Source organism: Euprymna scolopes, chromosome 2, assembly GCF_053919585.1.
Source record: "Euprymna scolopes isolate OS-2025 chromosome 2, ASM5391958v1, whole genome shotgun sequence".
Taxonomy (NCBI): Eukaryota; Metazoa; Mollusca; class Cephalopoda; order Sepiida; family Sepiolidae; genus Euprymna; species Euprymna scolopes.
In genome coordinates this window covers 36424711-36450891 of record NC_136483.1, presented here as the reverse complement: position 1 = coordinate 36450891, position 26181 = coordinate 36424711, and the positions used below count along the sequence as shown (strand labels likewise).

The 26181-nt window shown below is 32.8% G+C and overlaps 1 protein-coding gene across 4 annotated transcripts in view; it reads right to left on the bottom strand.

Moving 5' to 3' along the window:
• Nucleotides 1-26181, bottom strand: part of LOC145291046 (alpha-mannosidase 2x-like) — a 326286-nt gene that overhangs the window by 46749 nt on the left and 253356 nt on the right. For all 4 annotated transcript variants that reach the window (XM_080136566.1, XM_080136556.1, XM_080136560.1 and 1 more), the window contains 7 exons: nucleotides 22871-22998; nucleotides 17275-17448; nucleotides 15567-15753; nucleotides 9205-9382; nucleotides 6888-7090; nucleotides 2103-2285; nucleotides 535-649 (listed from right to left, as the gene is read on the bottom strand). In XM_080136566.1, coding sequence (XP_079992692.1) covers nucleotides 535-649; nucleotides 2103-2285; nucleotides 6888-7090; nucleotides 9205-9382; nucleotides 15567-15753; nucleotides 17275-17448; nucleotides 22871-22998 — 1168 coding nt within the window. The remainder of the gene's footprint in view (nucleotides 1-534; nucleotides 650-2102; nucleotides 2286-6887; nucleotides 7091-9204; nucleotides 9383-15566; nucleotides 15754-17274; nucleotides 17449-22870; nucleotides 22999-26181) is intronic.

The window sequence follows — 26181 nt, the reverse complement described above, 5'->3', positions numbered from 1 at the left end:
TTAAACTGCTTGCCTTTGGAATTCCCTTCCTGTTCCCACAACAGTACCAACATGCAAAAATTTAAATGTAATGTGAACAAAAATGTTGCTGTCAAACTTCCCATCCAGGTTGCCTCCCTATAAATTTGGCTTCTACCACAGTAGTTCCTTATGGTTCAGAAACAATATGCTTTGTTTGGAATGAATAATAAAAAATAAATTTTTTTTTTATATTTCAATTTCTAACTCTTAAGGTTAGTGTTTCTATACCAGCCAAACAAACATTCTCTTTTTTTTTATATATCGAAGCTAGATACTTTGTCCCAGTCAGCATTTTAAATAATTGCATGATATTATCACAGAACTCGATAATTTTAATGTTTAAATTTCTTCACATGACTGTAGAAGTTAGTGATAAGAAATTTTTGTGTAAGTCCTTATTATATCAGATGCCAACAACAAGGACTTGCAATAACGCATAGTTCGAAAATCGATGTAACTTATTGAATATGCAAGGAGAAGTCATCATCCATCATAGAAATGTAATTTACTTACAATATTAAAGAAAGTCTTTCCAGCTGAATAGTTGTATTTATCTTTGTCTTTTAACATGATGAACGTGATGGCTTCTGTCGTAAGTCTTTTCATTTCTAACATGGCTGACAACAATCTGAGGATCAAAAAATAAACATGAAAATTGTAGAAACATTTTATTAGTTAAAACAAAAAAATAGAAATCATAAATAGTATTTCATTTTCTGAATTTTCAAACATGAAAACGTACAATGATTCATCCACACACAATCATTTGTTAGCAGATTATTAAAGTTGCTTCATGCTACGGTGAAGAGATGGAAAGGGTCAGTTGGGGGGATAATGTGGGATCCATATAAAAATTCCTTAACTATGATTGCCCACTTTAGAAGTGGGGAGTTGGTCTTAATAAACATGTCTTCAACTCCTGGTCCCTTAAAGAACTGCAGACTTCCAACTCCTAGCCTCTGCTTAGATGACTGCCGACTTGGGAATATGAGCATACGCCATTCAAATGTATAAATGGATGCCACCAAAGAGTTGTGAATAAAGTTGGTGACAAACTTGTATCCTTTTCAACACACTATTACCATTATTTTATTCATATTAAATAGTTTAAACAAGCAAAATTTTAAAAAATATTTAAAAAGAAAAAGAAATTTTGCTTAGTTATTAAGAATTTTTATAAATAGTCAAAATTTGTTATTCTTAAATTTATTACTTATTTATTTTTACTTTGTGGACACGTTTTAATCACATTCTTGTCCTATAACAGTTCAACATGTTATCCAAAAATTGTATTAAGTTTTAAAATAAATATTCAAATATCCTGAAATTATTCGTTTTAAATTAAGATCACATTAAAATGTTCATTTTTTTGAAGGGTCATTTGACATGAATTTGTTATTGACATTAAAAACGTGCTTCAAAACTTATTTTGTACTAAAATCATGATTTATGGTATTATCTTAAGTAAAAGCAATACTTAATACTAAACTGAAATTCAACATGGCATAGTGTCTCTATTTACTGGTCTTCCCATGAGAGTAAAGTTAGACACAAGTTCTTCTGGCACTCCAAGAAGGGGCTCTTTGGATAAAACAGAAATAAAAATTGTCCTAGTTAAAGATATATTTTTTCATTGAGAACAGACAGATACTACATTTTGATCCAAGCTCAAAGATCAAGGGCAACTTGTTGCAGCATCTTTATTTGCCTCCCCACGAGGGCAGACACAATGTGAGGAAAAATTCAACTCCTTAAAAAGAGCATTGAACTGGTACAAAAGTTTGAATTGCTTTAGTCTAAAGGGATTTATCTTTCACAGACCAAAAACAAAAGATGAAGTAGTGTTTTCTTAACCATAATTATTATTTCCAGCTTGAAAACATATATTTAAGAGCTTTAAAGTTAATTACTTCCGACCTTAATGCATTTAATTATGTCTTCAGCTACCAGTGTTAGTTATATGATAAGGCCATCTATATAGAACATCATGTTCACCCTCATCCTTCTAAAATCAATTAGACAACACTTTTTCCTTCCTTTAAGATTTATTACATTGCACATTTTTTTTTCTTTTTACTTACCTTTCTCCATAGTCATCAACAACAAAATCTTTTGCAGTTCCTGTAATGCCATCATGGTGCTGAAAGAGGGCCAAATTTCGTCTTGCATTCACGAGTCCTTGCATGAAATCCACTGTAGAAAATTTGTCAAATTTTAGATTCTTTGTATACTGGTTAACCAAATAAAATAATAACTCAGCACCACTGAAACGAAAAAGAAAATCAGTCTCAATAAAAATACAATTAAAAATCAATAATACAAATTAAATATTAGTGACTTTTTAATAATTAAATTTTATATTTTATAAACAGTTATATTTCCATTGGCTGAAACTGATAAGGGTTCTTTTATTTACAGAGTTGAATTTGAAAATTTAAATTCTATATAGCTACCTCAAAAAACTATTACACTCGCATAGTAAAAAAAAAAAAAATACAAATACTCAAATTTTATTCCAAACAAAGATATCAGATGCCTAATACGTTGGATGCTTGGAAAGTGAGGCTGAAGGAGAAAAGGGTGTCTTTAACGTATGAAGGGAGAAATTTGTAGGGTGAAATTTTAAAATATTTTTTTTTATTTAGTAAAAAAAGCGTTGAATTATTTAAGTATAATAAATTTCAACAATGTTTCTACCATAAAATTTGATAAATTACAGCTAAGATTTTTAAATTTTTTATTGTTGCATGTTAAAACTTCTCTTGTATTTTTTATTTTCATCTTTTATCTCTTATCTCTTTACTTATGCTATTTTTTCTTCCTGTATTTTTAAAGAATTCTATTCATTGTTTATTCTTCCCTATCATACATCACTCTTCACTCTACTGTGCACAGAATTGATTGTCAAAATCATTGATTGAGATTATCAGACTGACTTCCTCATCTTGGTTGTTATAGTCACAACGTTTTGGCCATTTTGCCCTCCGGCCTTCATCAGGTGTTTTGTATCAAACTGGGGAACCGTTTGTTAGGAGTCTCGAACCCAACCCTTTATTATTATTACGGAGGTACCGTGTTCAGACTCCAGCTAGGCTCTGGAACATAGTTGCCGATTCTCTGTTTTGAATGTTATTTTTCACTGCCTTCGTTCAGGATTGAACTCAGCACCTTTGGGTAACTGTAAAGTTTTGATACAACGTCTAGGACCACTCGGCCATATGTCACTAGCCATGAGTGTGGCACGCTGTCAAATTCCTTTTGGTAATCAATCCATGCCATGCTCAGGTTTTTGTGTCTCTTCCTACAGTCTTCTAGGATGGTCTTGTTGATTAATAGCTGGTCTTTGGTACCGAGGCATTTTCTTCTGCACCCTGTCTGCTCTTTTTCAAGGTAGGTCCCAGAAGATAGGTGGTCATATATACAGTCGGCTATCAGACCAGTGAAAAGCTTGTAGGTAGTTGTTAGACAGCATATTTGCCTGTATTTATTTGGCCATTGTGTCTCCTTGGTCTTGGGTATGAGGCTGGTGTCCCCCTCTGTCAGCCAGGGTGGTGTTGCTTCTTCCTCTTAGTATCCTGCTGAAGCAATCACTATAGTGGTAGTGGAGTGCAGTCAATTGCTTCAGCCAAAAGTTTTGGACATTGTCGATGCCAGGCGCTTTGTGGTTGGATAATTGTGCCAGTTTTCTTGTTATCATACTAGGAGTTATGACTGGTTCTGGCATCTGAGGCTTGGTTTCATTGAGCCTAATAATATCTTCTATCTACTGGGCCTCTTGATTATATTTGCCTTCTGTTTCAAATAGTAGTTTTGCAGGGCTTCCTCTGCAGGCGGACTATCTACAGTAATGGTGTCCCTTATCAGCTGCCTGTAAAAAAGTCCTTTGGTTCGTTTTAAACTGCCGGTTTTGAATCTGGGAGTTGATCTTGTTTTCCTGGTTTTTAATTCTCTGGGAAAATGCTGGTATTTTTCCCTCCAACTCCCTAGCTGTATTATGTAATCTCTCAGTTTTCTCATGGTGGTATTTGGTACAGAGTTTTTTGATGGTGGTCTTAAGTCGACCCTGTACCGAGGGATCTGCAAGGAACTGTTTTATTTGGCTTAGTTCCTTCCTGCAGAGGTTCAGTTGTTTTTGCAGCTTGGTCTTCCAGTGAGGTGTTTGTATAGAGACTCTGGGCCCTATTCGATGATTGTGATTGAATGTTCGAGGGTTAATTTTTCTGTTGATGTAGAGTCCAGCTGCATATGTGATATGATCGAGTTCTGTGAGCGTTACTGTTGTTGGAATTAGTCTCTTGAGAGCGATGTTAACTTTGGCTATAACAGTCTTTGCTCTTCCAGCAGCTTGGATCTTGGACAAACGTGGTCTGTCCTTCATTCTCATACACCTCACCTCCTCAATTGTGTTGCTGAGCTCCTCCTCCAAAGTTAACTGTTCATCATCTGCTTCTGGGAGTACAATTGATGGTGGTGATGACAGGTGATGGTATCCTGGTAGGTGATGTAGATTCCTGTGTTGATGTTTGTGGGGTTTCCAGGAGAGAGTTTGTGAAGGCAGGTGTTATGTCAGCCAGAGACTCCAGTGGCACAGAAGTTCCAGGAGAGCTGGGCATGTGCTGGGACAGTTGGATGGGTTCTGATGGTAAAGTTGGTGGTTGTTGTTGGAGTAGGTCTATTGTGGGAATTTTTATTGGGTTTTCCAGGGGACATCTGCTGTTGACCAAAAGAGCTGTTATTTTTGAAGACATGTAGTCTAGTTCTCTGTTGGTGAACAATTTCAGGCTGTTGTATTGCTGTGTTGTAATTTTTCCTGGAGGGATGTTTGCTTTTCCAGGATAAAAATGAAAAAAGATCCCCTTCCAGGTTGCTGTTCTTTCTTTTTGTCTTTTATGCTTTTGTTTTGCATAGCCTGTTGCCCATATTAGTGTCCACTTCTCTTCCCTTTCCCATACCACCTCCTGTCTAAGTTTTTTCTCCTCATCCTCTACCTTATAGTATTCTTTTTCTGCAGTCTTCAGAGCCTCACATCTAATAGTATTTTCATGGAAAGTGTTCGACTGAGCTTCAGTCTATGGTCCCCCCTCGCCAAACTTTGAGAAACACTCGTCTAGCTGAAAACACTATCAATAATTCCCTCCACTCTTTATCTATGCCTAAACCTAAACGTAGATTCCATGAACAAAGCTTCTTTCTTAGAACTGCATGCCTGTTTTCCTGCTTTCCGGCTGACTACAATATGGTTGTCTTCAAGTCTAACGTAAACAAGTTCTTGATGAGCCGTTCCATATAAGTTAACAAATTTACCGAATTTTCATGATTGGATTTTTATCCCCCTTCTGTTTCTTTTGGGGTCTGTCGAGCAAGATAGAGGAAGGACGCTTGGACCATCTTGGTCATGGACTAGTTGCTGTCCTTATGTTACCTCTGAGGTGATTGGGGTATCACCTTTTGAGACAAGAAGGTTCACACCATTTCTTCCCTCTTCCTGCCTGGTGCGTAAAGGGGCCCTTTTTATCCTGGGCGACGGCTGTCCAGTTTGAATTCCTTTTATTTGGCATTTTTCATGGTTGTTCCTCATTGTCCATGGCTTCTTATTGGTCATTCGAAGCTTCCCTCTACCTACTTTACATAAGCAGAGGGGGTGCCCCCATCCGCAACCCGGGGGACGCACTGGATGGCCGGAGGAAGACGGCACACTTGTGTGTATGTGTGCGTGCGTGTTGTCTATAATGAGTTTCTTTTAACTTATGAATGTTAAATGTTCTGATGTGATTTGTCTAGTGTATTCTTTTTTGTGTGTTTATATGTGTATCGTTGTCAGTTCGAACACCAGCAAAACACACATCTCGAATCTTCCTTCCAATGGTTTTTTCAAAAGTGAAAACACTCAGACATGAATTATATTTTAATATAATCATTTATTCCTGGGTTCCTTTTTAGAGTTGACATTTTGCTAAGTTGCCTCCTTCTAACTTCCACGGGCGTCCTGTCCAAAAACCCAGTCCATCCGCAAATGTGTTGCGTATCAAAGTGATCTTCCTTGTAGCTAAAACTGTCTCAATATATATATATATATATATTTTCCATTACATCATCATTGCACATAAAGATCCTTGCTAGGTTTTTGTCACATATCTTTGTTTATATTATGGTTAGCTCAAATGCCATCTATCAAATCAACATTAAGTTAACATTTTTGTTTGTGCTAGTTATGAAAACATTCCTTTCTATTAAAACATTTTAACACAAATAATTTTATCTGTAATTATTAATAACAATCGTAATATTCACTGACCAGCACATCTTTTGCTGTTGCTTGGTCAATATCTAACAATTAGATTAAAGAAGCAAATAATATAAATCTCAAATTCAAAACAAAAAATTTGAACCAAATAAGGTAGATAAGATAAAGTTCAAAACAAGATGCAATGTTGCATCACTAAGCTTGTTTTACAAGCATTTTAATTGAATGTGCTCTGATGAACTTCTTACACTGGTACCCCCTTAATGTAAATACCCTCAACCAACCTGTCAGTCAGAAAAATCTCATCCCTTCACTGTTGAGGTTCTCAGATGCCAGAGAATATTCTACTACAATAGCTTCTTTCCTTGAACTGCTAGCCTTTGGAATTTTTTCCCTGCTCCCAGTTTCCCTGGGCATACCAAACATGCAATAATTTAAACGCAATGTCTCACTGTACTTAAGATGGCCCTGTAGGTGTGGTTACTAATTCATGGTAACCTCTTACATCTCAGATATAATTTCCAGGTGTGTGGTGTGGGGAGTGAATGAAAGTAAAAAAAATAATACAAATTTTTAAATAATTTTTTTTTTTTTTTTTTTAATTAAAATATAAATCTTTTACCGTAACTGATATTCCATATGTCTACTGAAACTCTTTTGAAATGGTCTTGATGTATAAAAGCCACTCCAATAATGGTCATCTCGGTCAGCATAGGTAAAGAAATCACCAGATAATGATGGTAGATTGGGAGGGGCAGTTCCTGGCTGAATTTTATGTTTCTTATAAATCGCATTAAAATAATCAGATAATGTACCAAACTTGGCCTGAAATAATAATTGAAAAAAGTTGTTGTAGGCAGATGCATCACAATGGTCAAATATATTTTATAATCAAATATTTGCTTCTTAAAAGTTAAAGATTCGTATATAGCTTTGAACAAATTTTCCAAAGAAAAAACATCAGAATAAATCTGTAAATAAAACCGGAATGTTCATGTCACAGGACAAATCAAAATATACAAAACATTGGTTGAACAACTTCATCAGAAAACAATACTATTCAGACAAACAATTTCGAAAATGCAAAAAAGATTCAGCAATCTTGATTTGAAAGCAGGTTTTGCTAAAAAAAAAAGTCTGTGCATATTCTCAGTTTAAAAGAATGTAGGACAAACAGACTAAAAATAGAACAGATAAGATTCAAAATCTTTCTTAATTCAATTTTTCATTTCAGTAAATGCTTAAAATTGATCAAATTGATAAAACAATTTAATTTTTTCCATTTCAACAAATTAAATGAAATTTGTATGAAAAAATTGAACTAGGAAAAAGAAAAATGTAAATATTTCAGGCTTCATTTACTGTGATTATTTAAATGTTGTTGAAAATAGTCCATTTATACTCTAATGTTATTCATACATAATTCTTTATTTGTAAACTGCGTCACTCCTATAAACTTTACTCAGATATTTATTTTTACCTCAACATGATTAAGATCATGCATAATATATGTTTTTAAGTGTATTTTGTGTAGTCTCTGAGATTAGTCCGGATATACACATACAAAAAATACCTTTTTTATATAAACCCCATTCCCAGCATGCCCCACCCCTAAAACTGAACATTTGGGAGTGCTTGAGTATAAGATATGCCTGAGCGATTAGATTGGGTTGACCTTCTTCTAAAGGGTTGAGGGTACCGGATTGACAGTTCCTGGCTGCTGTTCCCGACTGGTAGTACAGGAGCCCTAACTCTTTGGTAGCGCTTAGAGCGGCTGCTCCATCAACAGTTGAATAATATCGGGTTGTTTGCAGTGCCATGACGCGCATGGAAAGGGACCCTGCACTCATCCCCGGTGGGCTTTCCTGAGGCCACAATCCTAATTGGAGAAAGGTCAGCTGATGGTCTACTTGTGATGCATGTCTGAAGCTCCGCATAACCTCTTGTTTAGCTCCCCCTTACCGAAACTCTTAAAAAAAAAAAAATATGACGACAGTACAATCTAAAAATAAGCTTAAACCAGGATTAGGGACAAACAAATTCAACTTGCCTCCTCCCTTGAGGCTCTCATTCACAAATATCCGTGGGCTTAGAACTAACTTAGCTGATGTTGAAGCATTTCTCTTAACTAATACCCCGGATATCTTAGCACTAAGTGAGACTAACCTACACTCCTCCATTCCCTCTAACCACTTTAAAGATCTTTTTACTCCAATAGTTTCTTCCCCAGAACCGCAAGACTCTGGAATTCCATTCCAGATCCCTGCTTCCCCAACAGTACTGACGTGCAGAAGTTCAAGTGTAACGTGAACCGACACCTTGCTGCCCAAATCCCTACATAGTACCCCAGTAGTTGTTGCCCCTGATAGTAGCCCCCTACACCAAAGTGGCAATTTGCCTTGTTTGGGGTGAAAATGTAATAAAAAAAAAAAAAAAAAAAAAAAAAAAAATCGATTACTGATAAATTGTATACAAGTAAATTTTTTGGATAAAAAAACTAAAAATTGTTGAAGCTTTGCAAGTAATAATTGAGACAAACACAATGGCATAGTTAATAAAAAGTGTAATAAGCAAAAGCAGGTTACAAAAATACATGCCATGATTCTAGGGCCATAACTGCCACAAATATCCAATAATGTGTTACATGTAACTAAATTTATAGTCTTTGATTAAGTCCATTATTTCTTAAATAAGTATACCAGCTTACCCCATAACAAAAATGCTTATTTAAGTTAAGCAACATATATTGATATGAACTGCTGTGAATCATTTTTAAAATAGTTCATAATGAATTCTGGGGAAAAGAGATAACATGAAAACCCAATATTTAAGATAATGGGGTTAATGACCATCTTTATTCAAAGTGAATACAAAACAAAGGGGCAGAACTGTGTATAAAACAATGCAACTTCAACAGATATAGCTTGATTAATACTCACTTCAACTCTCATCTGCGGTTGTGAATTCATATAATCAAATAACTTTTTATAGTTTTCATATTGCAAAACCCATTCATCAGCCTTCTCAAACCGGAAATCGTCTCCAAGAGGAACAAAAAGTATATTCTGTCGGTAAAGTTGTGATTTCTTGCGGTATTGGTCCAGTAATGTTTCTGCTCTGAATAAATGAATTAATAAAAGATAAAAATAAAATAAATGTAAAATTCTATTGAAAAATAAATCTGAAATGTCATGAAAGGTTCATTGCAATTTTTAACATCATGCCGGCTTCACCTGTAACCCAGACTCGTTTTGGATGAAAACAAATCCATAATCAAAAGGTTATTAGACAATTAAATGACAAGCATAAAACATTTTTAGTCATTCAGAACAACAGACAGTGTTACATCAACCATGAAATACATACATACATACATACAGTAAAAAGCACAAAGTACCATTTCAAATTACTCAGTAATTTTTTTTTTTTTTTTTTTTTTTGACTAATTGACATTCCACTTTTCTATTTATTCATGTCATTATAGAACCAGTTTTTAACTGGGAATTGATTTTTACGCTAATGCAAAATACAATTCCTCGCTTTTGAATATGGAATGTACACTATAAAATATCTTTAGAATTGATCTATTAGGGTCGAACCCAACGATATCGATTGTTAGAATTTACCCTGCTGATAGCAGCCCTAAACTAATCCCCCAACTTAATACTTGATGAACGACTGGAAAGGAATCTTAAGTTAGTTTTTGACACATTTTGTGAGATATAAGTTAATTGAGAGTTTCAGTTAGTGATACTGTTAAATAGAATGAAATACAAAACTTGAGACTGACATGAATGTGACGAAGGTTGGTGTAGAATTAAAAAATAAATTATAAATATAACAATTAATGTAACAAAAAATAGGACTCAAAATGTTAAAATGAAATAAAAATATAATATATATTAAAAATAATATTAATAAATTTAAATACACAATGATATGAAAATGATTGAATCTAGCTAAGATGTATATAGCATGATGGTAACTTTCTTAGTGTGTAAATTGGGAGAGTTTGTTGGTTGCATGAACTGTGTAAATCGTGGAAAATAATATTTTTTTCTATGTTTTTAAGGTAAGCATCTGAAGTGACTAAATATGCAGCAAAGACATAATTTTGCTGATTTGTTAGTTGCGAATGAAACAATATTGTACTGTGTGCCTTGAGAAAAAAATAAATTACCAACAGAAAAAACTTGATCTTTGGAATTTTGCAAACTATTCTATTACACTATGTATGTTCTGGAATCACAAAAAATATTCATTAAGCTTGGACTTTTTACCTTTAAAATAAAAAATATATTTTTAATCCATTACCAATTGATTAACATTTCAAGTAAATTATTAAACTATATATATGATATGCTTATATAGCAATGTATGCAGCTATAAGCTTGTAGGTAGAAATGTCTACAAAATGGAAAGGGGTAGAGAGACCAAATTGAAACATGTGTGTAGGCATAGAGATATATGCATGGGGGTAAATATATGGATATATGCATATATGGTTGCGTGATTGCAGGTATGTACACGTGTTTGTAGGTTTGTGTGTGTGCATTACAGAATTTCAAGTTTGCATTGATACCATCGATTTTCAACTTTAAAATATATTTATGCGTAGATGTGTGTTTGTGTGTGTGTGTGTATGGATGTGTGCCTATGTATATATAGATGAATGTAAGGAAATATATGTGTGGGTGTGTACATATATAGTTGAAGGCATGTGTATAGTTATGGAGGCATGTCTGGTTACAGAGATAAAGAAGAAACCTTAGCAAGAAAAAGATATTATTTTAAGAGAACTGACCACCCAAATTCTGAAAATTAATAGCAGTTGGTTAGAACTTAATGTCACAACTGGACACATCTGTTGCAAATAAAAATTAAAGGTTATAGAGTTTACATGCAAGTGGGTGCATTTGAAATCATTTTGACACCAGAAACACGAGACAGAATGAAGAGTAGTATGGTGAAAATTCAGCAAAAACCCTGAGAGGTCACTCATTGTGGCTTTTTTTTTAAAAATCTCTTCTTTCCTATTTTCTGTTTCTTCCTTATTTTCCCTTTCTCTCTTTCTCCCCCTTCTCCCATATGCCTGTCTATCACTGGCAGGGGGGGGGGGCTCCTTCTTCTCTCTAATTAACTTAGATTCACCCCACCTCCCACTGACTTTATTTTAATGCCTCTTAAGTTTGTTCTCCAATATTATCCCTCTTTTTCCCCTTTTTTTCTCCTGTTTTCTTTAATTTTTTACTGATTTTTCTAATAAATACAAATATTGGTTGTGAATTTCTCCGTTGTATGAATCAGATGCTAATCTGAATAACCCAGTTTATTTGAAAAGGCCCGTTTTGGAGTTGAAATAAATTTATAATGAAATTGGGTTTAAATTATGTTGTATTCTTTCCTTTAACCATTATGCATACTCTGCTTTGCATTAATTTTCTCCAGAAACTGCCTTATCCTTTTCAATCGACACTTTATCTCTCATATATATAATTCAAGTATATTGAGAACATGAATTAAAAATCAATATTTTTGGAAAAGTGTAAACTGACCCAAAAGTTGGCAACTCCTATCAAAAAGCCAACATTCCATTGTGCAGTTAATTTCTGAAGCAACTCTGATCAAAAAGGAACAAGTATTTGTATAGATAATCAACTTTTTTTTTTTTTTGTCATTAAATTATTGAGTGGATCAACGTAATATTTGAATATCTATTTATAAAAGTATTAAGTATAACTTGCTCCATGAGTGATGTTTTGGACAACGAGAAGGAAAAAAAAAAAAAAAAAAAAATGCTATTTTCTTGGTCGGAATCTATCCATATAACACTTATCATTAACTAATTTTTTTTTTTTTTTTTTACCTCAACATAGTATTTTTCTTATTTCTTTTTAGTTTCTTATATCGAGTGACTTGATGCCTTATCTGGAGTGATTTCCATAAAATAAAAACAACTACATCTATGGATGCTGCAGTCTTACCCTTTTTCATCTTACAGCTTTCCATGCTTTCTTAATTTCTATGGATAGTTTGAATACTGCTTCTACAACGTTACGGTTTTCTCAGTTCTGTGAAAACTCAGTATTCAACAATCTCTCATGATAGCATTTCCAAGCATTCCATTTGTCTTGTTCATTTGTTGTTAACAGGACATTGTCGTTTCGAATGCACTTCCTTACAATAATAGTCCACCCATTCCCTGTATTTGTATATGTATTTGTAGCTCTCAGCTTGTAAAAAACTTAAATTCAAAATAAATATCAGACATTTACACAGTAAATGTTGATATATTTTCTTCATGAAGAGGAGTCTTATTTTTATGAATTAGAATAACAGATTTATTAATTTAAAAAAAAAAATTATCCTCAAATGCCCTTTGAGTCATCATAAGCAGTGACTCTTGTAAAAAAAAAATATTTTTAAATTAAAAAAAAATTAGCTTTCAAAATGTTAACTGTTTTAATAGATGAGGATGCTAAAGCAAGAAAAATCTTTTTATTCAACAGTTTAAAAGAAAAAAGTTTATTTCAATAATTCCTTATTTACTTGCCTACCCACAGGGGCAAAATTATTTGTTTTCTTCATCAAAACTTAGACATTGTGAGAGGACGTCATAATGGACATGACGTCATTTCAGATGATAGCAAAGGAGATGTGCTAAAATATTCAAGCCGTCTCTTAGGGCATGTTCCCATAAGTGGCTATCACCCGTCCAATGTCTTGCATGAATCATGAAGTATAGAGACATTATATTGTAATTCCTTATTTCAATATAGATATTTGAACTCTGACTTAACACCAACAGATTTACTAATAATGGTGACTAATATGTCCTCAAAAAGCAAAAAAAAAAAAAAAAAAAAAAAAAAAAATGTCTATTGCTTTTGATGAAGATGTTTTACATAAAAAAAAATTCATATTTGCTGGTCATACATGCAATGGGTACTGCACATCAAAATTCGTGACTTTATTGCAGATTAGTAAAATATCAATATCTCACTAAATAGACATCACAAAAAAGTAAAATTGTATCATCAAAGGACTGCTTTAAGGTTAGTTATTTCCCAAAATTTAATTAAAATTCATGCAGTATTCACAAAGTTATAACATTTTATTCTTTATCAAGGAATTGCCACTGTCCATCATTTTATTGCAGGTCTAATGACAAAACATGAGCGATTGAAGGTTATCGAAAAGAAAAGGATTATTACTGGACTCGCAGAAAATTTAGCCACAAAGATATTTTACTAATATACAATAAAGCGATTGATACAGTATATTTTCCAATTTTCATACAGAATGTCTTAAAATCAAGCAAGTATCTCTGATACAATAAAACTTCATGGAACGTTAAAAATATATTTTGAAAATGTTATAAACTGAGGATACATTCTTGGGATTCTTTTCTTTCAAACAAGGCATTACTTAGTCATACAACATATTTCTGAATGAAATTAACATTATTTACAGAGAATGATTTTCTAAGGAAACAAAATTAGTCAAACATTAATCTTTTCTAAAAAGAAAATCGTGACCCAAAAGTTTAATAAAGCATCCAAGCAGAAACTAACCAAACTATTAAAATATATTTAAAAGCAAAACTAGAATTATTTAATATATGAATAAAAATATGTAAGTTTTCAATAAACTTAAAGTGCTCAAGTGCTTCATTCTTACAAATTATTGGCAATAATATAGAAAAAAATATTGGCCAAAATGAAAGAAATTATTAAAAGAAAAAAACAGATCATCCTAATCATCTTAACATCGATCAGAAGACACATGAAATCTAAAAGTAATAAATTCAAGACAACAATTGAATAATGTCAATAGTGAAAAAAAAGAAGTTGAAGCCTCGTATTTCTAGTATGACATCAGAACAAATCTAGTTAAGGGAAACAGCTTATTGCAAACTAACATGGGTACCCAGCGATGCCCGGGGCAACATGAAGTTCCATTTGGAACAAAGCTGCTATAATAAAGATATTAATCATTTTAATTGTGGGCAACGTTGATACCTCCACAACAATTTCAAAAATAAAAGAACGGATAAAAACATGTAAATGTAATCGCCCAAAAACAGAAGTACATGATACCCTCTCAACCAGATATTTCAACAGAATCGATACAAAGAGAAGAAGCTATTCTCCAGATATTGAGTACTTTTTGTTGCTCATGCGCTGGACCTACCCTCTGCCAAAAAAAAACAAAAACATAAATAAATAGAAATAAATGAATCAAAACAACTTTTGTTTCAATAAAAATAGCGAGTGCTGGAGTAACCGGAAAAAAAAAAAAATGACGGTGTAGGCAGACTCCAACCTGAAAAGCGAATAAAGGGAAAAGCTAATTTGCCCACTGTAGAAATAATAACGTTATAAACATTAACGCGTTTGAAAAGTTTAAGAACAAAATAGAATTCCTTTTATTGGCTTGTTTGTTTGTTTTTCACAGGCTTCTTTTTTTTTTCATAAATAAAAGAAATTTTTGACTTGTTTCTTTCTGTGGAGGGGGGGGGGAGGGTCAATTCCCGGAACACTCGAAGATTTTGTATAGTTGTTTCAAGAATAATAAAAAACAAATGAGATATTTTTGTTTATTCGTAAGTGTTTTATTTATTTATTTTTTTTTTAAACAAAGCAAAACATCTTAAACTTTTCAAACGCCTTAATGTTTATAACGTTATTATTTCTAATAATAACCAAAAAAAAATCTGTTATTTTCCTCATCGTAGATTGGTCTAGGCTGTGTTCATTTTACTTTAAAATTTCCAGTATTGTCGATACAAGAGTTACGTCTCTATTATGAAACTACCTGATGTTATTATATGGAAACATCAGACCGTTTTCTGACAAAGGAACATAACTCTTGTATTCACAATATGATGTAATTTCAGAACAATGTATTTCACTTTTATTTTCAATATTTAAAAAATATTTTAACAGTATTTTTATCAATACTTAAAAATAATTTAATAGTATTTATTTTGATTTGATTTTTAATATAGCAACACAAATTTTTACTGGACATAAAGAATATGATTTTGAAGGCATTTTCCAGATATTTTCAAGACATTTTCCATATTTTCAAGGACTTTTCAAGGTAATAGTCAAAATTCAAGAACTTTTCAAGTGTGTGCGAACCATATATCAGTGTCAGTTATATTTCTTCTCATGATATAATACTTATGATGGAAAATACTGAGATGTTAGTTTATATGTTGCTGACACATAAGTACAACTTGTCGTTGGGCATCATACATGATAATCGTAAGGTACAGAGAAATTTGTAGAATTACCTAGACGCCACATTATCTTCTGAGATTGGCACAGGTGGAATTTTCCACGGACAATTGTACCGCAACCCTGGCAAACGCCCAAAGTCAAACTGGCAACAAATTTTGGGATCAGGCCCACACGTATGTGGGACATCATATGAATAAAATGGCATCATATGGCAAAATATATCTGTATGACCAGTGTTATCTACAAGAGATAATAAAGAAAATATATTAGTTAACATAAAATGAGCATTGTGTACTGAAAGAATTAAATACGATTTTAATTTAATCAAGTTTATAATATATGTTCCAAAAGTAATGCTTCGTATTTTTTATTTCACCCGAATGAATCATAAGAGATTGCAAATTGCATAGATATATAACTTATGTATTCATGACATGAAAGTTTAATCTTTCTTTTGCAGATATTGATTGTGTGAAACTCTAAGAAAGCAACCTGTCATGGACATGTGTCAGAAGCAGAGATGCCTCATTGCATTCTGCCATGCAGAAAAAAATTAAATTGATCAACATTCACTGCCGCCTGTTGAGCATTTACAAAGCCGATGCAATTGATGTCATCACAGAAGATGGGCTCGTTGATTTCAGAGTGGCGACAGATATATGAGTGAAAAAGCATGTTCTGGACTTTAACAACCAAGGCATCAAAAGAGGCTTGCAAAAGTGCATTAAGAATAGTGGTGACTATGTAGAAAAATAAATTCTAGAGCACAAAAGGTTGTTTGTTTTAATGGTATCACTCCTATCTCCATAGCTCTTCAATATTTTAGTTAAAAAATAGGAGACCTTACTTTTGGAATAATCATCATACATAGGATTATTTTGTCTTCAAATAACTATTGAAATTTTTTATGAAAGATATCAATTACAACTATGAATTGAAAATTGAATGTACTGTAACGCATTTTTTTTACAGAAAATCCATCTGGTTCTATTAAAAAAGACAAATTTTATTTTTATTTAAAAAGATATGTCACTTAGAACTTCAATATTTTGAATAAATACATAAAAAAATGAAAATTATAGATTATATCTAAAAAAAATTGAAAGAAATTAAAAAGATTGTTTACTTTATTGTAAAATTGTTAAGTAATTAGATATTTTCTACACTTATCAAGTGGTCTTAAATGGAATCAATATATTACAGGAATAAAAAAAATTAAACTAAAAAAATTTTTTTTTCAATACTAAAAACTTTACTAATTAGAAAAATGAATCTGCAATATTGTTTTTCAAACAGTTGGTGTAAGGTATACTAAAACCTCAATAGATGTCTTGTCATCTATTGAGGTTCAATTGAAAATATTGAAAGAATACAACATATCAGAATGACAATTCATACAAAAGAAATGTGATTTTACTTATTAAAGTGAAATAAGGAAAATAGAAAGAAAGAGAATAAAGAACTAAAACAAAATTGTTGTGAATCTCTAAGTCTTGAATCCCTCGTTGCATGTGTTGTGGCTTTGCAGGCTGGTAATAATGAAGGCAAAACAAAAAGTGTATTAACAAAAGTAGGTTTCAGAAGTACACATCATGATTCTGGGGTTATAGCTGCCTTAATGTTCAGATGTAACTGTATTGTCTTTGGGTAATTCCTCCATCCATTCTTGAAATTGGTAGATCAGTTTATAATGAAAAAGAAAAGAAACAAAAGAAAAAAGAATGAGACAAAGAAAGAGAAGCGAAAATAAAAACAACTTACCCCATTCTTGTCTCCACATAAATTCCAGTTGTTTAGACTTGGCCAGATGCTTTTTGATAGAATAATGTACACGCTGGATCAACATATCCTTAAAGCCCATTTGCTTCAGGATGTAGGCCATTGTTGGTGAAAGTCCAAAAGGATCAATTGACCAACTAGCCTGAGGTTTCACCCCTACAACAAAAATGGAAAAGAAAGATATTAAATTAAATGTATATAAAAAGAAATAAGTTTAACAGAACTAAAGAAAATTGGTTATTGAAAACATTTTTCAAAGAATTAAAAAAAATTTTTTTTTCTTTCCTTTAGATTTCAGATAAATTTAGTAGATGCAAACTCACATCTCTAGGAGAAACTTTTACGTGTGGTGTGTTAGGTTAATTGATCCATCAAGCTCATCTTTTCTTTTTTTTTTTTTTTTTCAATAAATCATTGTACAGATACAACACTCATTTTCTGACACTCATGGTTTCAGATTACCCATTTTTACTGAACCATCTGATTTTACTTTAGTAATTCATCAACACACTCTTAACACAATAATTATACTCTTATCACATTTCTAAATGACCAGAACTCACAAGAAACTTAAACATAACAATGTAAATAAAAATAATATATGAATGACACCAGAGTTATCACTAGAATTTTCCTGTGAAGATGGTTCAATTCAAGCAAAGTAAAATGTAATCCATTTATATAAAGAAAAGTTGCTTGTATCTTTTATTCATTTATTTACAAATTTTATTATTTATTTGAAGAGATAAAGAACTCTTTCCTGTAACTAATATCTAATGTGTGTCTATGTCCAGCTACAAATAAAAAAAATTACACAAGTCACATCAATAAAACTGATATATTCTTACTCGCCGTTGGGAATAACTCAATCGCCAGAACTGCTTTCTCTTTATGATCTTTCTATCTTCCCATTTGAGAAAATTTGCAGCAATTATTTGGAAATAAAAGACTTCAGTTACTGCATTGTCATTGATGGATTCAGTTGCTGGCCCCGCATCTACCATTGCAGAAAATCAGAAATGAATTTGGCCCATCTCCTCAAAGTTTTCAGAGAGCTTTTCATAGCCTATGGTGCAGCAAAAGAACTCAGCACTGACAGACGACCACAATTCCAATCAGCCACTCTTGATTTCTTGCTGCTATGGAGTGTTCAACACAAAATATCATTTGCCACATATCCACAGTCAAATGGATGTGTTGAATTGGCAGTCAAAGCTGCAAAACACATCATCCATAACAATATATGCACAATCTTTGCCACTCTTGGAAGTTTGATACCACGTTTGGGTTCAAGAGCACAAGAAGAAGTCCAAGTGGTTCAAATCAGGCACTATCATCGAAGCCTACCACACCAACTACACTGCGTTCGAATGCACCACTCCGGAAGAGTATCTTTGCAAAATAGGTGATTTTTAAAAAATGTTTGATCCCAATACCAACCAAAATAATACCTTCTGGAAGCCAACACCCAGTCATGAATGACAATTCCTCGCCACAAGACCTACAACTTCCTGGTCTGACAACTGTAGTACTAAACTCACCCATAGTCAATCTTTCTAACAAAGTTAATGTATTCATTGTCAAACCCAAGGTGAATGTTGAGCTGATACACAGGAATTAAAAAATATTTACAGCCAGTCAACAAACCTGGTTTTTAAAAAAAACCTGAACACCAGGGGGAAATGTAAAAATACATCATCTCCATGTTTCGTATTATTTATTCTTTTATTCCAGATTAACATATTGGCTTTGCACTATCAACTGATCCTATGCATTGTTGCTCTCACTCTACACGCGTTCCACATGACTATACTCCCCTATACATAATATCTAAAAAGAGTTCATACACTCCTTTTTTTTTAGCCTTACTCTGTATGGAGTCAATGCTTTTTCCTTTTAGAATTTATTACAATCAAGTCTGCAATTTCAAGTTTTCGTTTTGATCTTTTCTGTTCAAAGCCTGTTTGCGAAACTGATATCGCAAATGTGTCAAACAACATCCATTAGTTCATTTCCTGGGCTATCATTCTCAACAGCATTTGAATATTATTGCCTAATTTGATTCATGTCTCAATTGTTCCCAATCCGTTTATGCACTATACGTGTTTCCCAAAAGAATTGATTGCTTTTGAACATCCAAAAGAAAACGGTCTCTCTAACTTTAAAGCATCCCTTTGTGATATTTTTTTACATCCTGGTTTCGTATGGGTTAACAATAAATTATCAAACACCAGTTTTATCTCCCTTGCAAACAATGTATCTGCTAGCATCATGGAATTTGGAACATTGTTATTTATTATATACTTGTAAAATCCTTGAATGGTCTTTTCAGTAGGCATACCCCTTTCTTAAATACTCTTTTGAACATATCCACAAACTGTTCAGCCTAACTATTGATGCTTGCATAATAGGACGCAGCTGTGATATACTCCACTAAAAATGTTTGACAAAGTACTTTGAATTGACTAGGTGTGAATTATGTTGCATTTTCTGATACAATACTGTCAACAACTCCAAATCAAGCAAACAATTTATGTAAAAAAAAGTAATGGTTATCTCCATGGTTGTTTTTTTTTACATTTTAATATTTCTGGTTATTTCAATGTTTACTCTGGATTAGTACAAACATTTATATTGCTTCAGTTTAAAAGGATTTTTCCTTCACAGACCAAGAACAGAAAAGATGAAGTGTAGTATCTGTCAAGAAGTGTCAACCAAACAACTAGCATTACATGCAACAGATTGTCGGATATAAATTTATTTATTTACTTCATCTATATTTATCATGATGATCATCATCAAATTCAGTTCAATGTTTGTTTTCTATGCTGGCATGTGTTCAATAGCCTTAAGAAATTAACTAACAAACTTACCTATTTCTGGTCAGGTCTTCATTTACCAATCTTTTCCTTAAGTCCATTTTAATAACTTTATCTCATGTTTTCCTTGGCTTTCCCCAGTGGTCTGAACCTGCTACCTTAACTGTTCTACATCTATTAACCCAAGAACTCATTACTTCTTTCAACATGACCATACTATTGAAGCCTCTTGCTCTGCACACATCTACCTATACTGTTCAAATTTAATCTTCCAAAGTCATCAGATTTGCACACATCTGTCTATACTGTCCCGACTTAATCTTCCTCTACGATTATCAAATCTAAGCTGGTTTTAAAGAATCACATTATATCAATCTCATACAGGGTTCGTACAGATTTTCAATGTCCATTTTCAAGAACTGTTCTAGTTTTTCAAAGCTTTTTCCAGATAAAATTCAAGTTTTCAAAACAAAATTTGAGGTTTCTTTTACAATCCATAGTGATTTGAGAAAGTGGTAAAAATTAAATATACAACAAATAAATGTTACCATAGCCAATAACAGTTACTTTGCAATCTACTCACATTGTTTATTGGTATTTTTAGTACTTTTAAGTAGTTTTAAATGATTTTTATTACATCTCAAATATTAACTCTCTTTACGACTTTTAATTTCCAACGAAGATGGCTGCTGTCATGCCTCTTTTTTTTTTTTTTTTTGCCCGGCCAGCCTAATTTTAAATTATCAATTTTTTTTTGTAGGGGAAGGGGATTCACGATTGGAGAGTTCTATCCACACAAGGAAAGTATTTTAGAGGAGGAGTCAATTTTATTTATGGCATTCACCCCCCCCCCCCACCACCATGCTCCCTCGCCTAATTGAATTATAAATGAGAACAAAAATAGATGGAGATTTGAATCTTTATCACAAAACTACCTCCGGTAGTTTTGTGATAAATGTACGTAACTTGTATCCACAATACAATTTCAGAACAATGTATTTCAATTTTATTTTCAATATTTAAAATATGTTTTAATGGTATTTTTATTAATATTTAAAAAAAATTTAGTAGTATTTATTTTGATCTTTTATTTATAATATTTCAACACAAATTTTTACTAGACAAAGAATACAATTTTCAAGGCCTTTTGAAGAAATTTTCCATATTTTCAAGGATTTTTCAAGGTAATAATAGAAATAAGGCCTTCTCAAGGCAAAAGTAAAAATTTAAGGACTTTTCATGTCTGTACGAACCTTTTCATATCATTTCTCGCCATTCAACACATGTCCTCAACCCTCACTAACCAGGTTTCACTTCCAAACATACCACTCAGACTACCTTTTGTCGGTAGTTGTAATTCTGTTGGTTAGTAATGGCAGAAGTTTCCCGAACATACTCCACCCATCTCTAGCTTTTGCAATCATACTAACATCTGCCTTTCACCTTGTGTTCCATTGGTATCACCAAAATAATAAAAATAAACTTGACAACCTCAATAGCTTCGACATCCAGATATATTTTGTCCATATCGGAGTTCTCATTCATTTTCATTATCTTAACACTTTTTGCACAATTCCACTGCATTTCTTGTGTACCTAATGCTGGCAAGTATTACGAAAGATAGCAACTGTACCAGAATTCCTTTCATAAACTGAACATAGAAACCTTCTAACACAACCAACCATTGATCATCACTTTGGTCTTGGTAACATTCACTCCCAGACCTCTATGTTTTATAGCGTTGCTGAAAGTCTTTAACTTAAGTAGATCATCCATCGTTTCAAAGACAAATACTAAATCATCAACGTAAAGCATCTGTTTCGGACAATCCATACAAAACTGCCAAGACAATGTTTCTAAGACACAAATGAAAAGCAACGGATTCAGTACAGATCCCTGACGTACTCATGCTTCAACATTAAAGCTGTCACTAAATGTGCTGTTAATTTTAGCTTTGAGCATTTCCATACATTGACTGAACAATTTCCATCAACCAATCATTTGCCCTAGTTTATGCAAATCTTATCAGACAACCTATCTTGGTTGACACTTCTTGACACATATTACACTTTGCTAGAAGCAAAGTGTAATATCTGTTCTGATGCTACACTTCATCTTCTCTGTGCTGTGAAGGAAAAATCTTTTTAAACTGAAACAATATAGATTTTTGTACTAATTCAGAGTACTTCTTTACAGGGAGCTGGATTCTCCCCACATTAAAAACTGAATAAAAAAAAAAAGAATCAAATATGTATGATTACACATCTTCAATTTCTATATTTTACAGATGATTTTGTTAATCTCTTTAAAATAATAAAACTGATAAGGTTTTTAAACAATGTAAAAATAAGTTTTAATGATTTGCCCAATTTAATAACAAGACAGGATTCATTCTAATCTGTGCGTTTAGCTGCAAAAATGTCATTTATGGACTTGAGCAAAGAAAGAACGACCTATCTTGGCACTCTGTCAAAAACTTTCTCTAGATCCACAAAAGCAAAATACAGGTTACCATTCTTATTAAGGTACTTCTCTTGCATTTATCTCAGGATAAATATACACCCATGGTATGTTGCCCAGTCAAATAAGCATGAATAAAATACAGTTTGTGTATGTACATATATTTGAAATAAGTAGCAAAGTGATTACAGAAGAAATGGAGTAATTAAATGAGAGAGGGATAGAGAGGGGGGGGATTTAAAGCAAAAAATTGGTACAAATCATACAAGTAAATGATAAGAAAAAGAGGCTTTTCTCACCTAATGTCCCATTTAACCACAAGTGACCTTCTATAAGTTGGTCGATGATAGCAAAATAGTGAGTGTTGGCTTCATCATTCATTACCCAACCTCCACTCACTATTTCAAGCTGGCCATTTTTAATAAGGCTAAAATTGGAGAAACAAAAATAATTAAAAAGAAAATTTCTTCATTACAAAAATCATAGCATCAATTATTTGTGATTTAGGTTTCCAACAATTAACAAAAACAGAAATCCTTGCTAAAATGGAGACTTTTTTTTTTTGGCAATGTTTGTGACCAAAAACTGATTTAAAAAGCCACACGGTGTTAGATGACGCAAATCATTATATTGCACTACACCAGCACAAAATTGTCAGGATTTGTTATTCAATATCAGGTTTTTTTCAAATAATATTATCAAAAGAGTCAATCGTAGTAACTAGAGTTAACTATTAAAACTGTATCTGGTGACATATTGACTGATAGTTTTTAACACAAATGTTTATTATTAGTATTCGTAGGAATAAAAAGTATTATAATTTGACCCACCTATGGTATATTTTATGTCCAGAGTATTTCAAACCAAATTTGATACAATTTTTCCGTAAGTTTTGGAGCCTGTAAATTTTTATGGATTTTTGCATTATTATTATTAGCAGTAGTAGTAACATTTTACTTTCTTATAATACCTCAATGATACTGTTTAACGAATCTGGTACAATTCTGGCAAATATTTTTGGATTCCCGAAGAGAGACAGACAAAAAAAAAAAATACTCAATTAAATATATTAATAGATAATATAATATAATAATATAAATAGATCCAAAGTTTTACTCACAAATATGCACATTTTTGTTAAAACAATAATACAATTTATAATTTTTTGAATGTATGATTTTCTGTATTAAACATATCGCAGTCAAATAGTAAGTTCAAAATAAAATTTTGATTCAAAACTTTCGTTTGATCAAAATTTACTCGCAAATTTTGCAAAATACAATGTTAAAAAATATTTAGGAAAAATAGCAAAAATTTGTCTATACCAATAAAATTGAGGCCATTTTGTTGTGCATGTACACATATTTCTCATGTCAACTTTCATAATTTTAAATTTTCTATTAATCAAATATTTATTAAAATAAAGTTAAAGTTAAAAATAAAATTTTAAACATCTATCTATCTATCTATATATATATATATATATATAGATATATATATATATATATATATAGATAAAAAAAGGCAAAATGTGTGCACATTTTTGTATGTCCAGCAAAGACTTTTTTTGCCGGGGTTCTCTGGGGGTGGGGGGTGGGGGTTACTATTTTTTAGAACTTTTTATATACCCCCTAGATCGTAATATCTACGATTTGTGAAGGGACGTTGTGTCTAGATTTATTTTGATCGACTTTTATAAAATTCCCGCTATTCTGTTCTGTCACCTGTTTGTTTGGCTTTTTAGTATAAATAAAGTGAAACTAATCGAATCAAACGAAGTCCCTTGGCTTTCCTGCCAGGGACGTTCAGAAAGCAATGAGCTTTTATTAATGCAGTGGAAACCATTACAGATGCTAAACTTCTGACCGACCAACAATACGGATTTAGGCAAGCCCGTTCCACAGCAGAAATCCTAACTGTAATCTCTGAACATATATACCATTCACTGGACAAAGCAGAGGAGGGTAGAGTGGTAGCTCTAGATATACCCAAGGCTTTTGACAGGATATGGCATGAAGGTCTTCTTAGGAAAATCAGATCATATGGCATCACTGGAAGAATACTTAACATAATTAAATCCTTCTTAGAGAAGAGAAAAATCCAGGTTGTCCTCGATAGTCGTACATCTAAACAATGATATAAATGCGGGAGTGCCTCAAGGGTCTATCCTTGGACTTCTATTATTCCTAATATTCATAAATGATCTCCCCGACAAAAGTGTCTCTGAGATGGGTATATATGCTGATGACACCACTCTCTATAACAGACACTGCAGGAAAACAAATGAACATATATCTAAAGAAATGGCAGAAACACTAGAGGATGACCTCCAATCTGTAGTGGAATGGGGACAAAAATGGATGGTCACATTCAATTCTGCTTGTTTCCTTCAATAATTACAAGAAACCTTCTCTACCACCAATAGCAATGGCCAAAGACTCTTTATCTAAAAGTACATCTTTTAAACTCCTTGGCCTAACGTCCACAGGAAACATGAGTTGGAACAATTACATTGAGAGCATTGCCAGGACCTTTGCGAAGAAGGTGGGTTCTCTCTACCATGCTAGAAAGCTACTAACGTCCGAAAGTATCCTGTACCTCTATAAGGCCACCATTCGCCCATGTATGGAGTATTGTTGTCATATTTGGGCTGATGCATCTGCTACTAGTCACTCACTCCTAGACAAGGTTCAAACGAGAATCGTCAGCTTCAGCCTCTGTCCCATCGATGAAATGTTGCATCCCTCTGCCTGTTCTACAAGTACTTTAATGGTGAATGCTCCAATGAACTGCAAGCACTTGTACCCCCCTCGACGTAAGTACCCCTGACAAACCCGACAAGCAGCTAAATTCCACCCCTAGATGTAAGAGAGCCTTCTACTCCAGTAGTTTCTTCCCCAGAACTGCTAGACTTTGGAATTCCCTTCCAGATTCCTGCTTCCTCAACTGTACTGACATGCAGAAGTTCAACTGTAACATGAATCGACATCTTGCTGCCCAACTCCCCACATAGTACCCCTGTAGATTATGTCATTGATAGTAGCCCTCTACATCAAAGTTGCAATGTGCCTTGTTTGGGATGAAAATTTAATTAAAAAGAAAAAAATAAAATTTAAAAAAATCCGACAATTGCCATTCATTTGGACACTCTCCCTTTTATGGGAAGCTGGTTTTCCCCAACATCTCAGGGAAACGAAACCAAAATAAACCACCTCGCAGCCAAAGTTCAGTGCAGGATTTCTTTCCGCTATGGAATAATGTTTGACCTCATATAATTTACGCACATGTCACTTGACTTTTTAATCATTTAATTTACGCACATGTCACTTGACTTTTTAATCATTTAATTTATGCACATGTCACTTAACTTTTTAATCATTTAATTTATGCACATGTCAATTGACTTTTTAATCATTTAATTTACGCACATGTCAATTGATTTTTTAATCATTTAATTTATGCACATGTCACTTGACTTTTTAATCATTTAATTTACGCACATGTCACTTGACTTTTTAATCATTTAATTTATGCACATGTCACTTGACTTTTTAATCATTTAATTTATGCACATATTACTTGACTTTTTAATCATATAATTTACGCACAT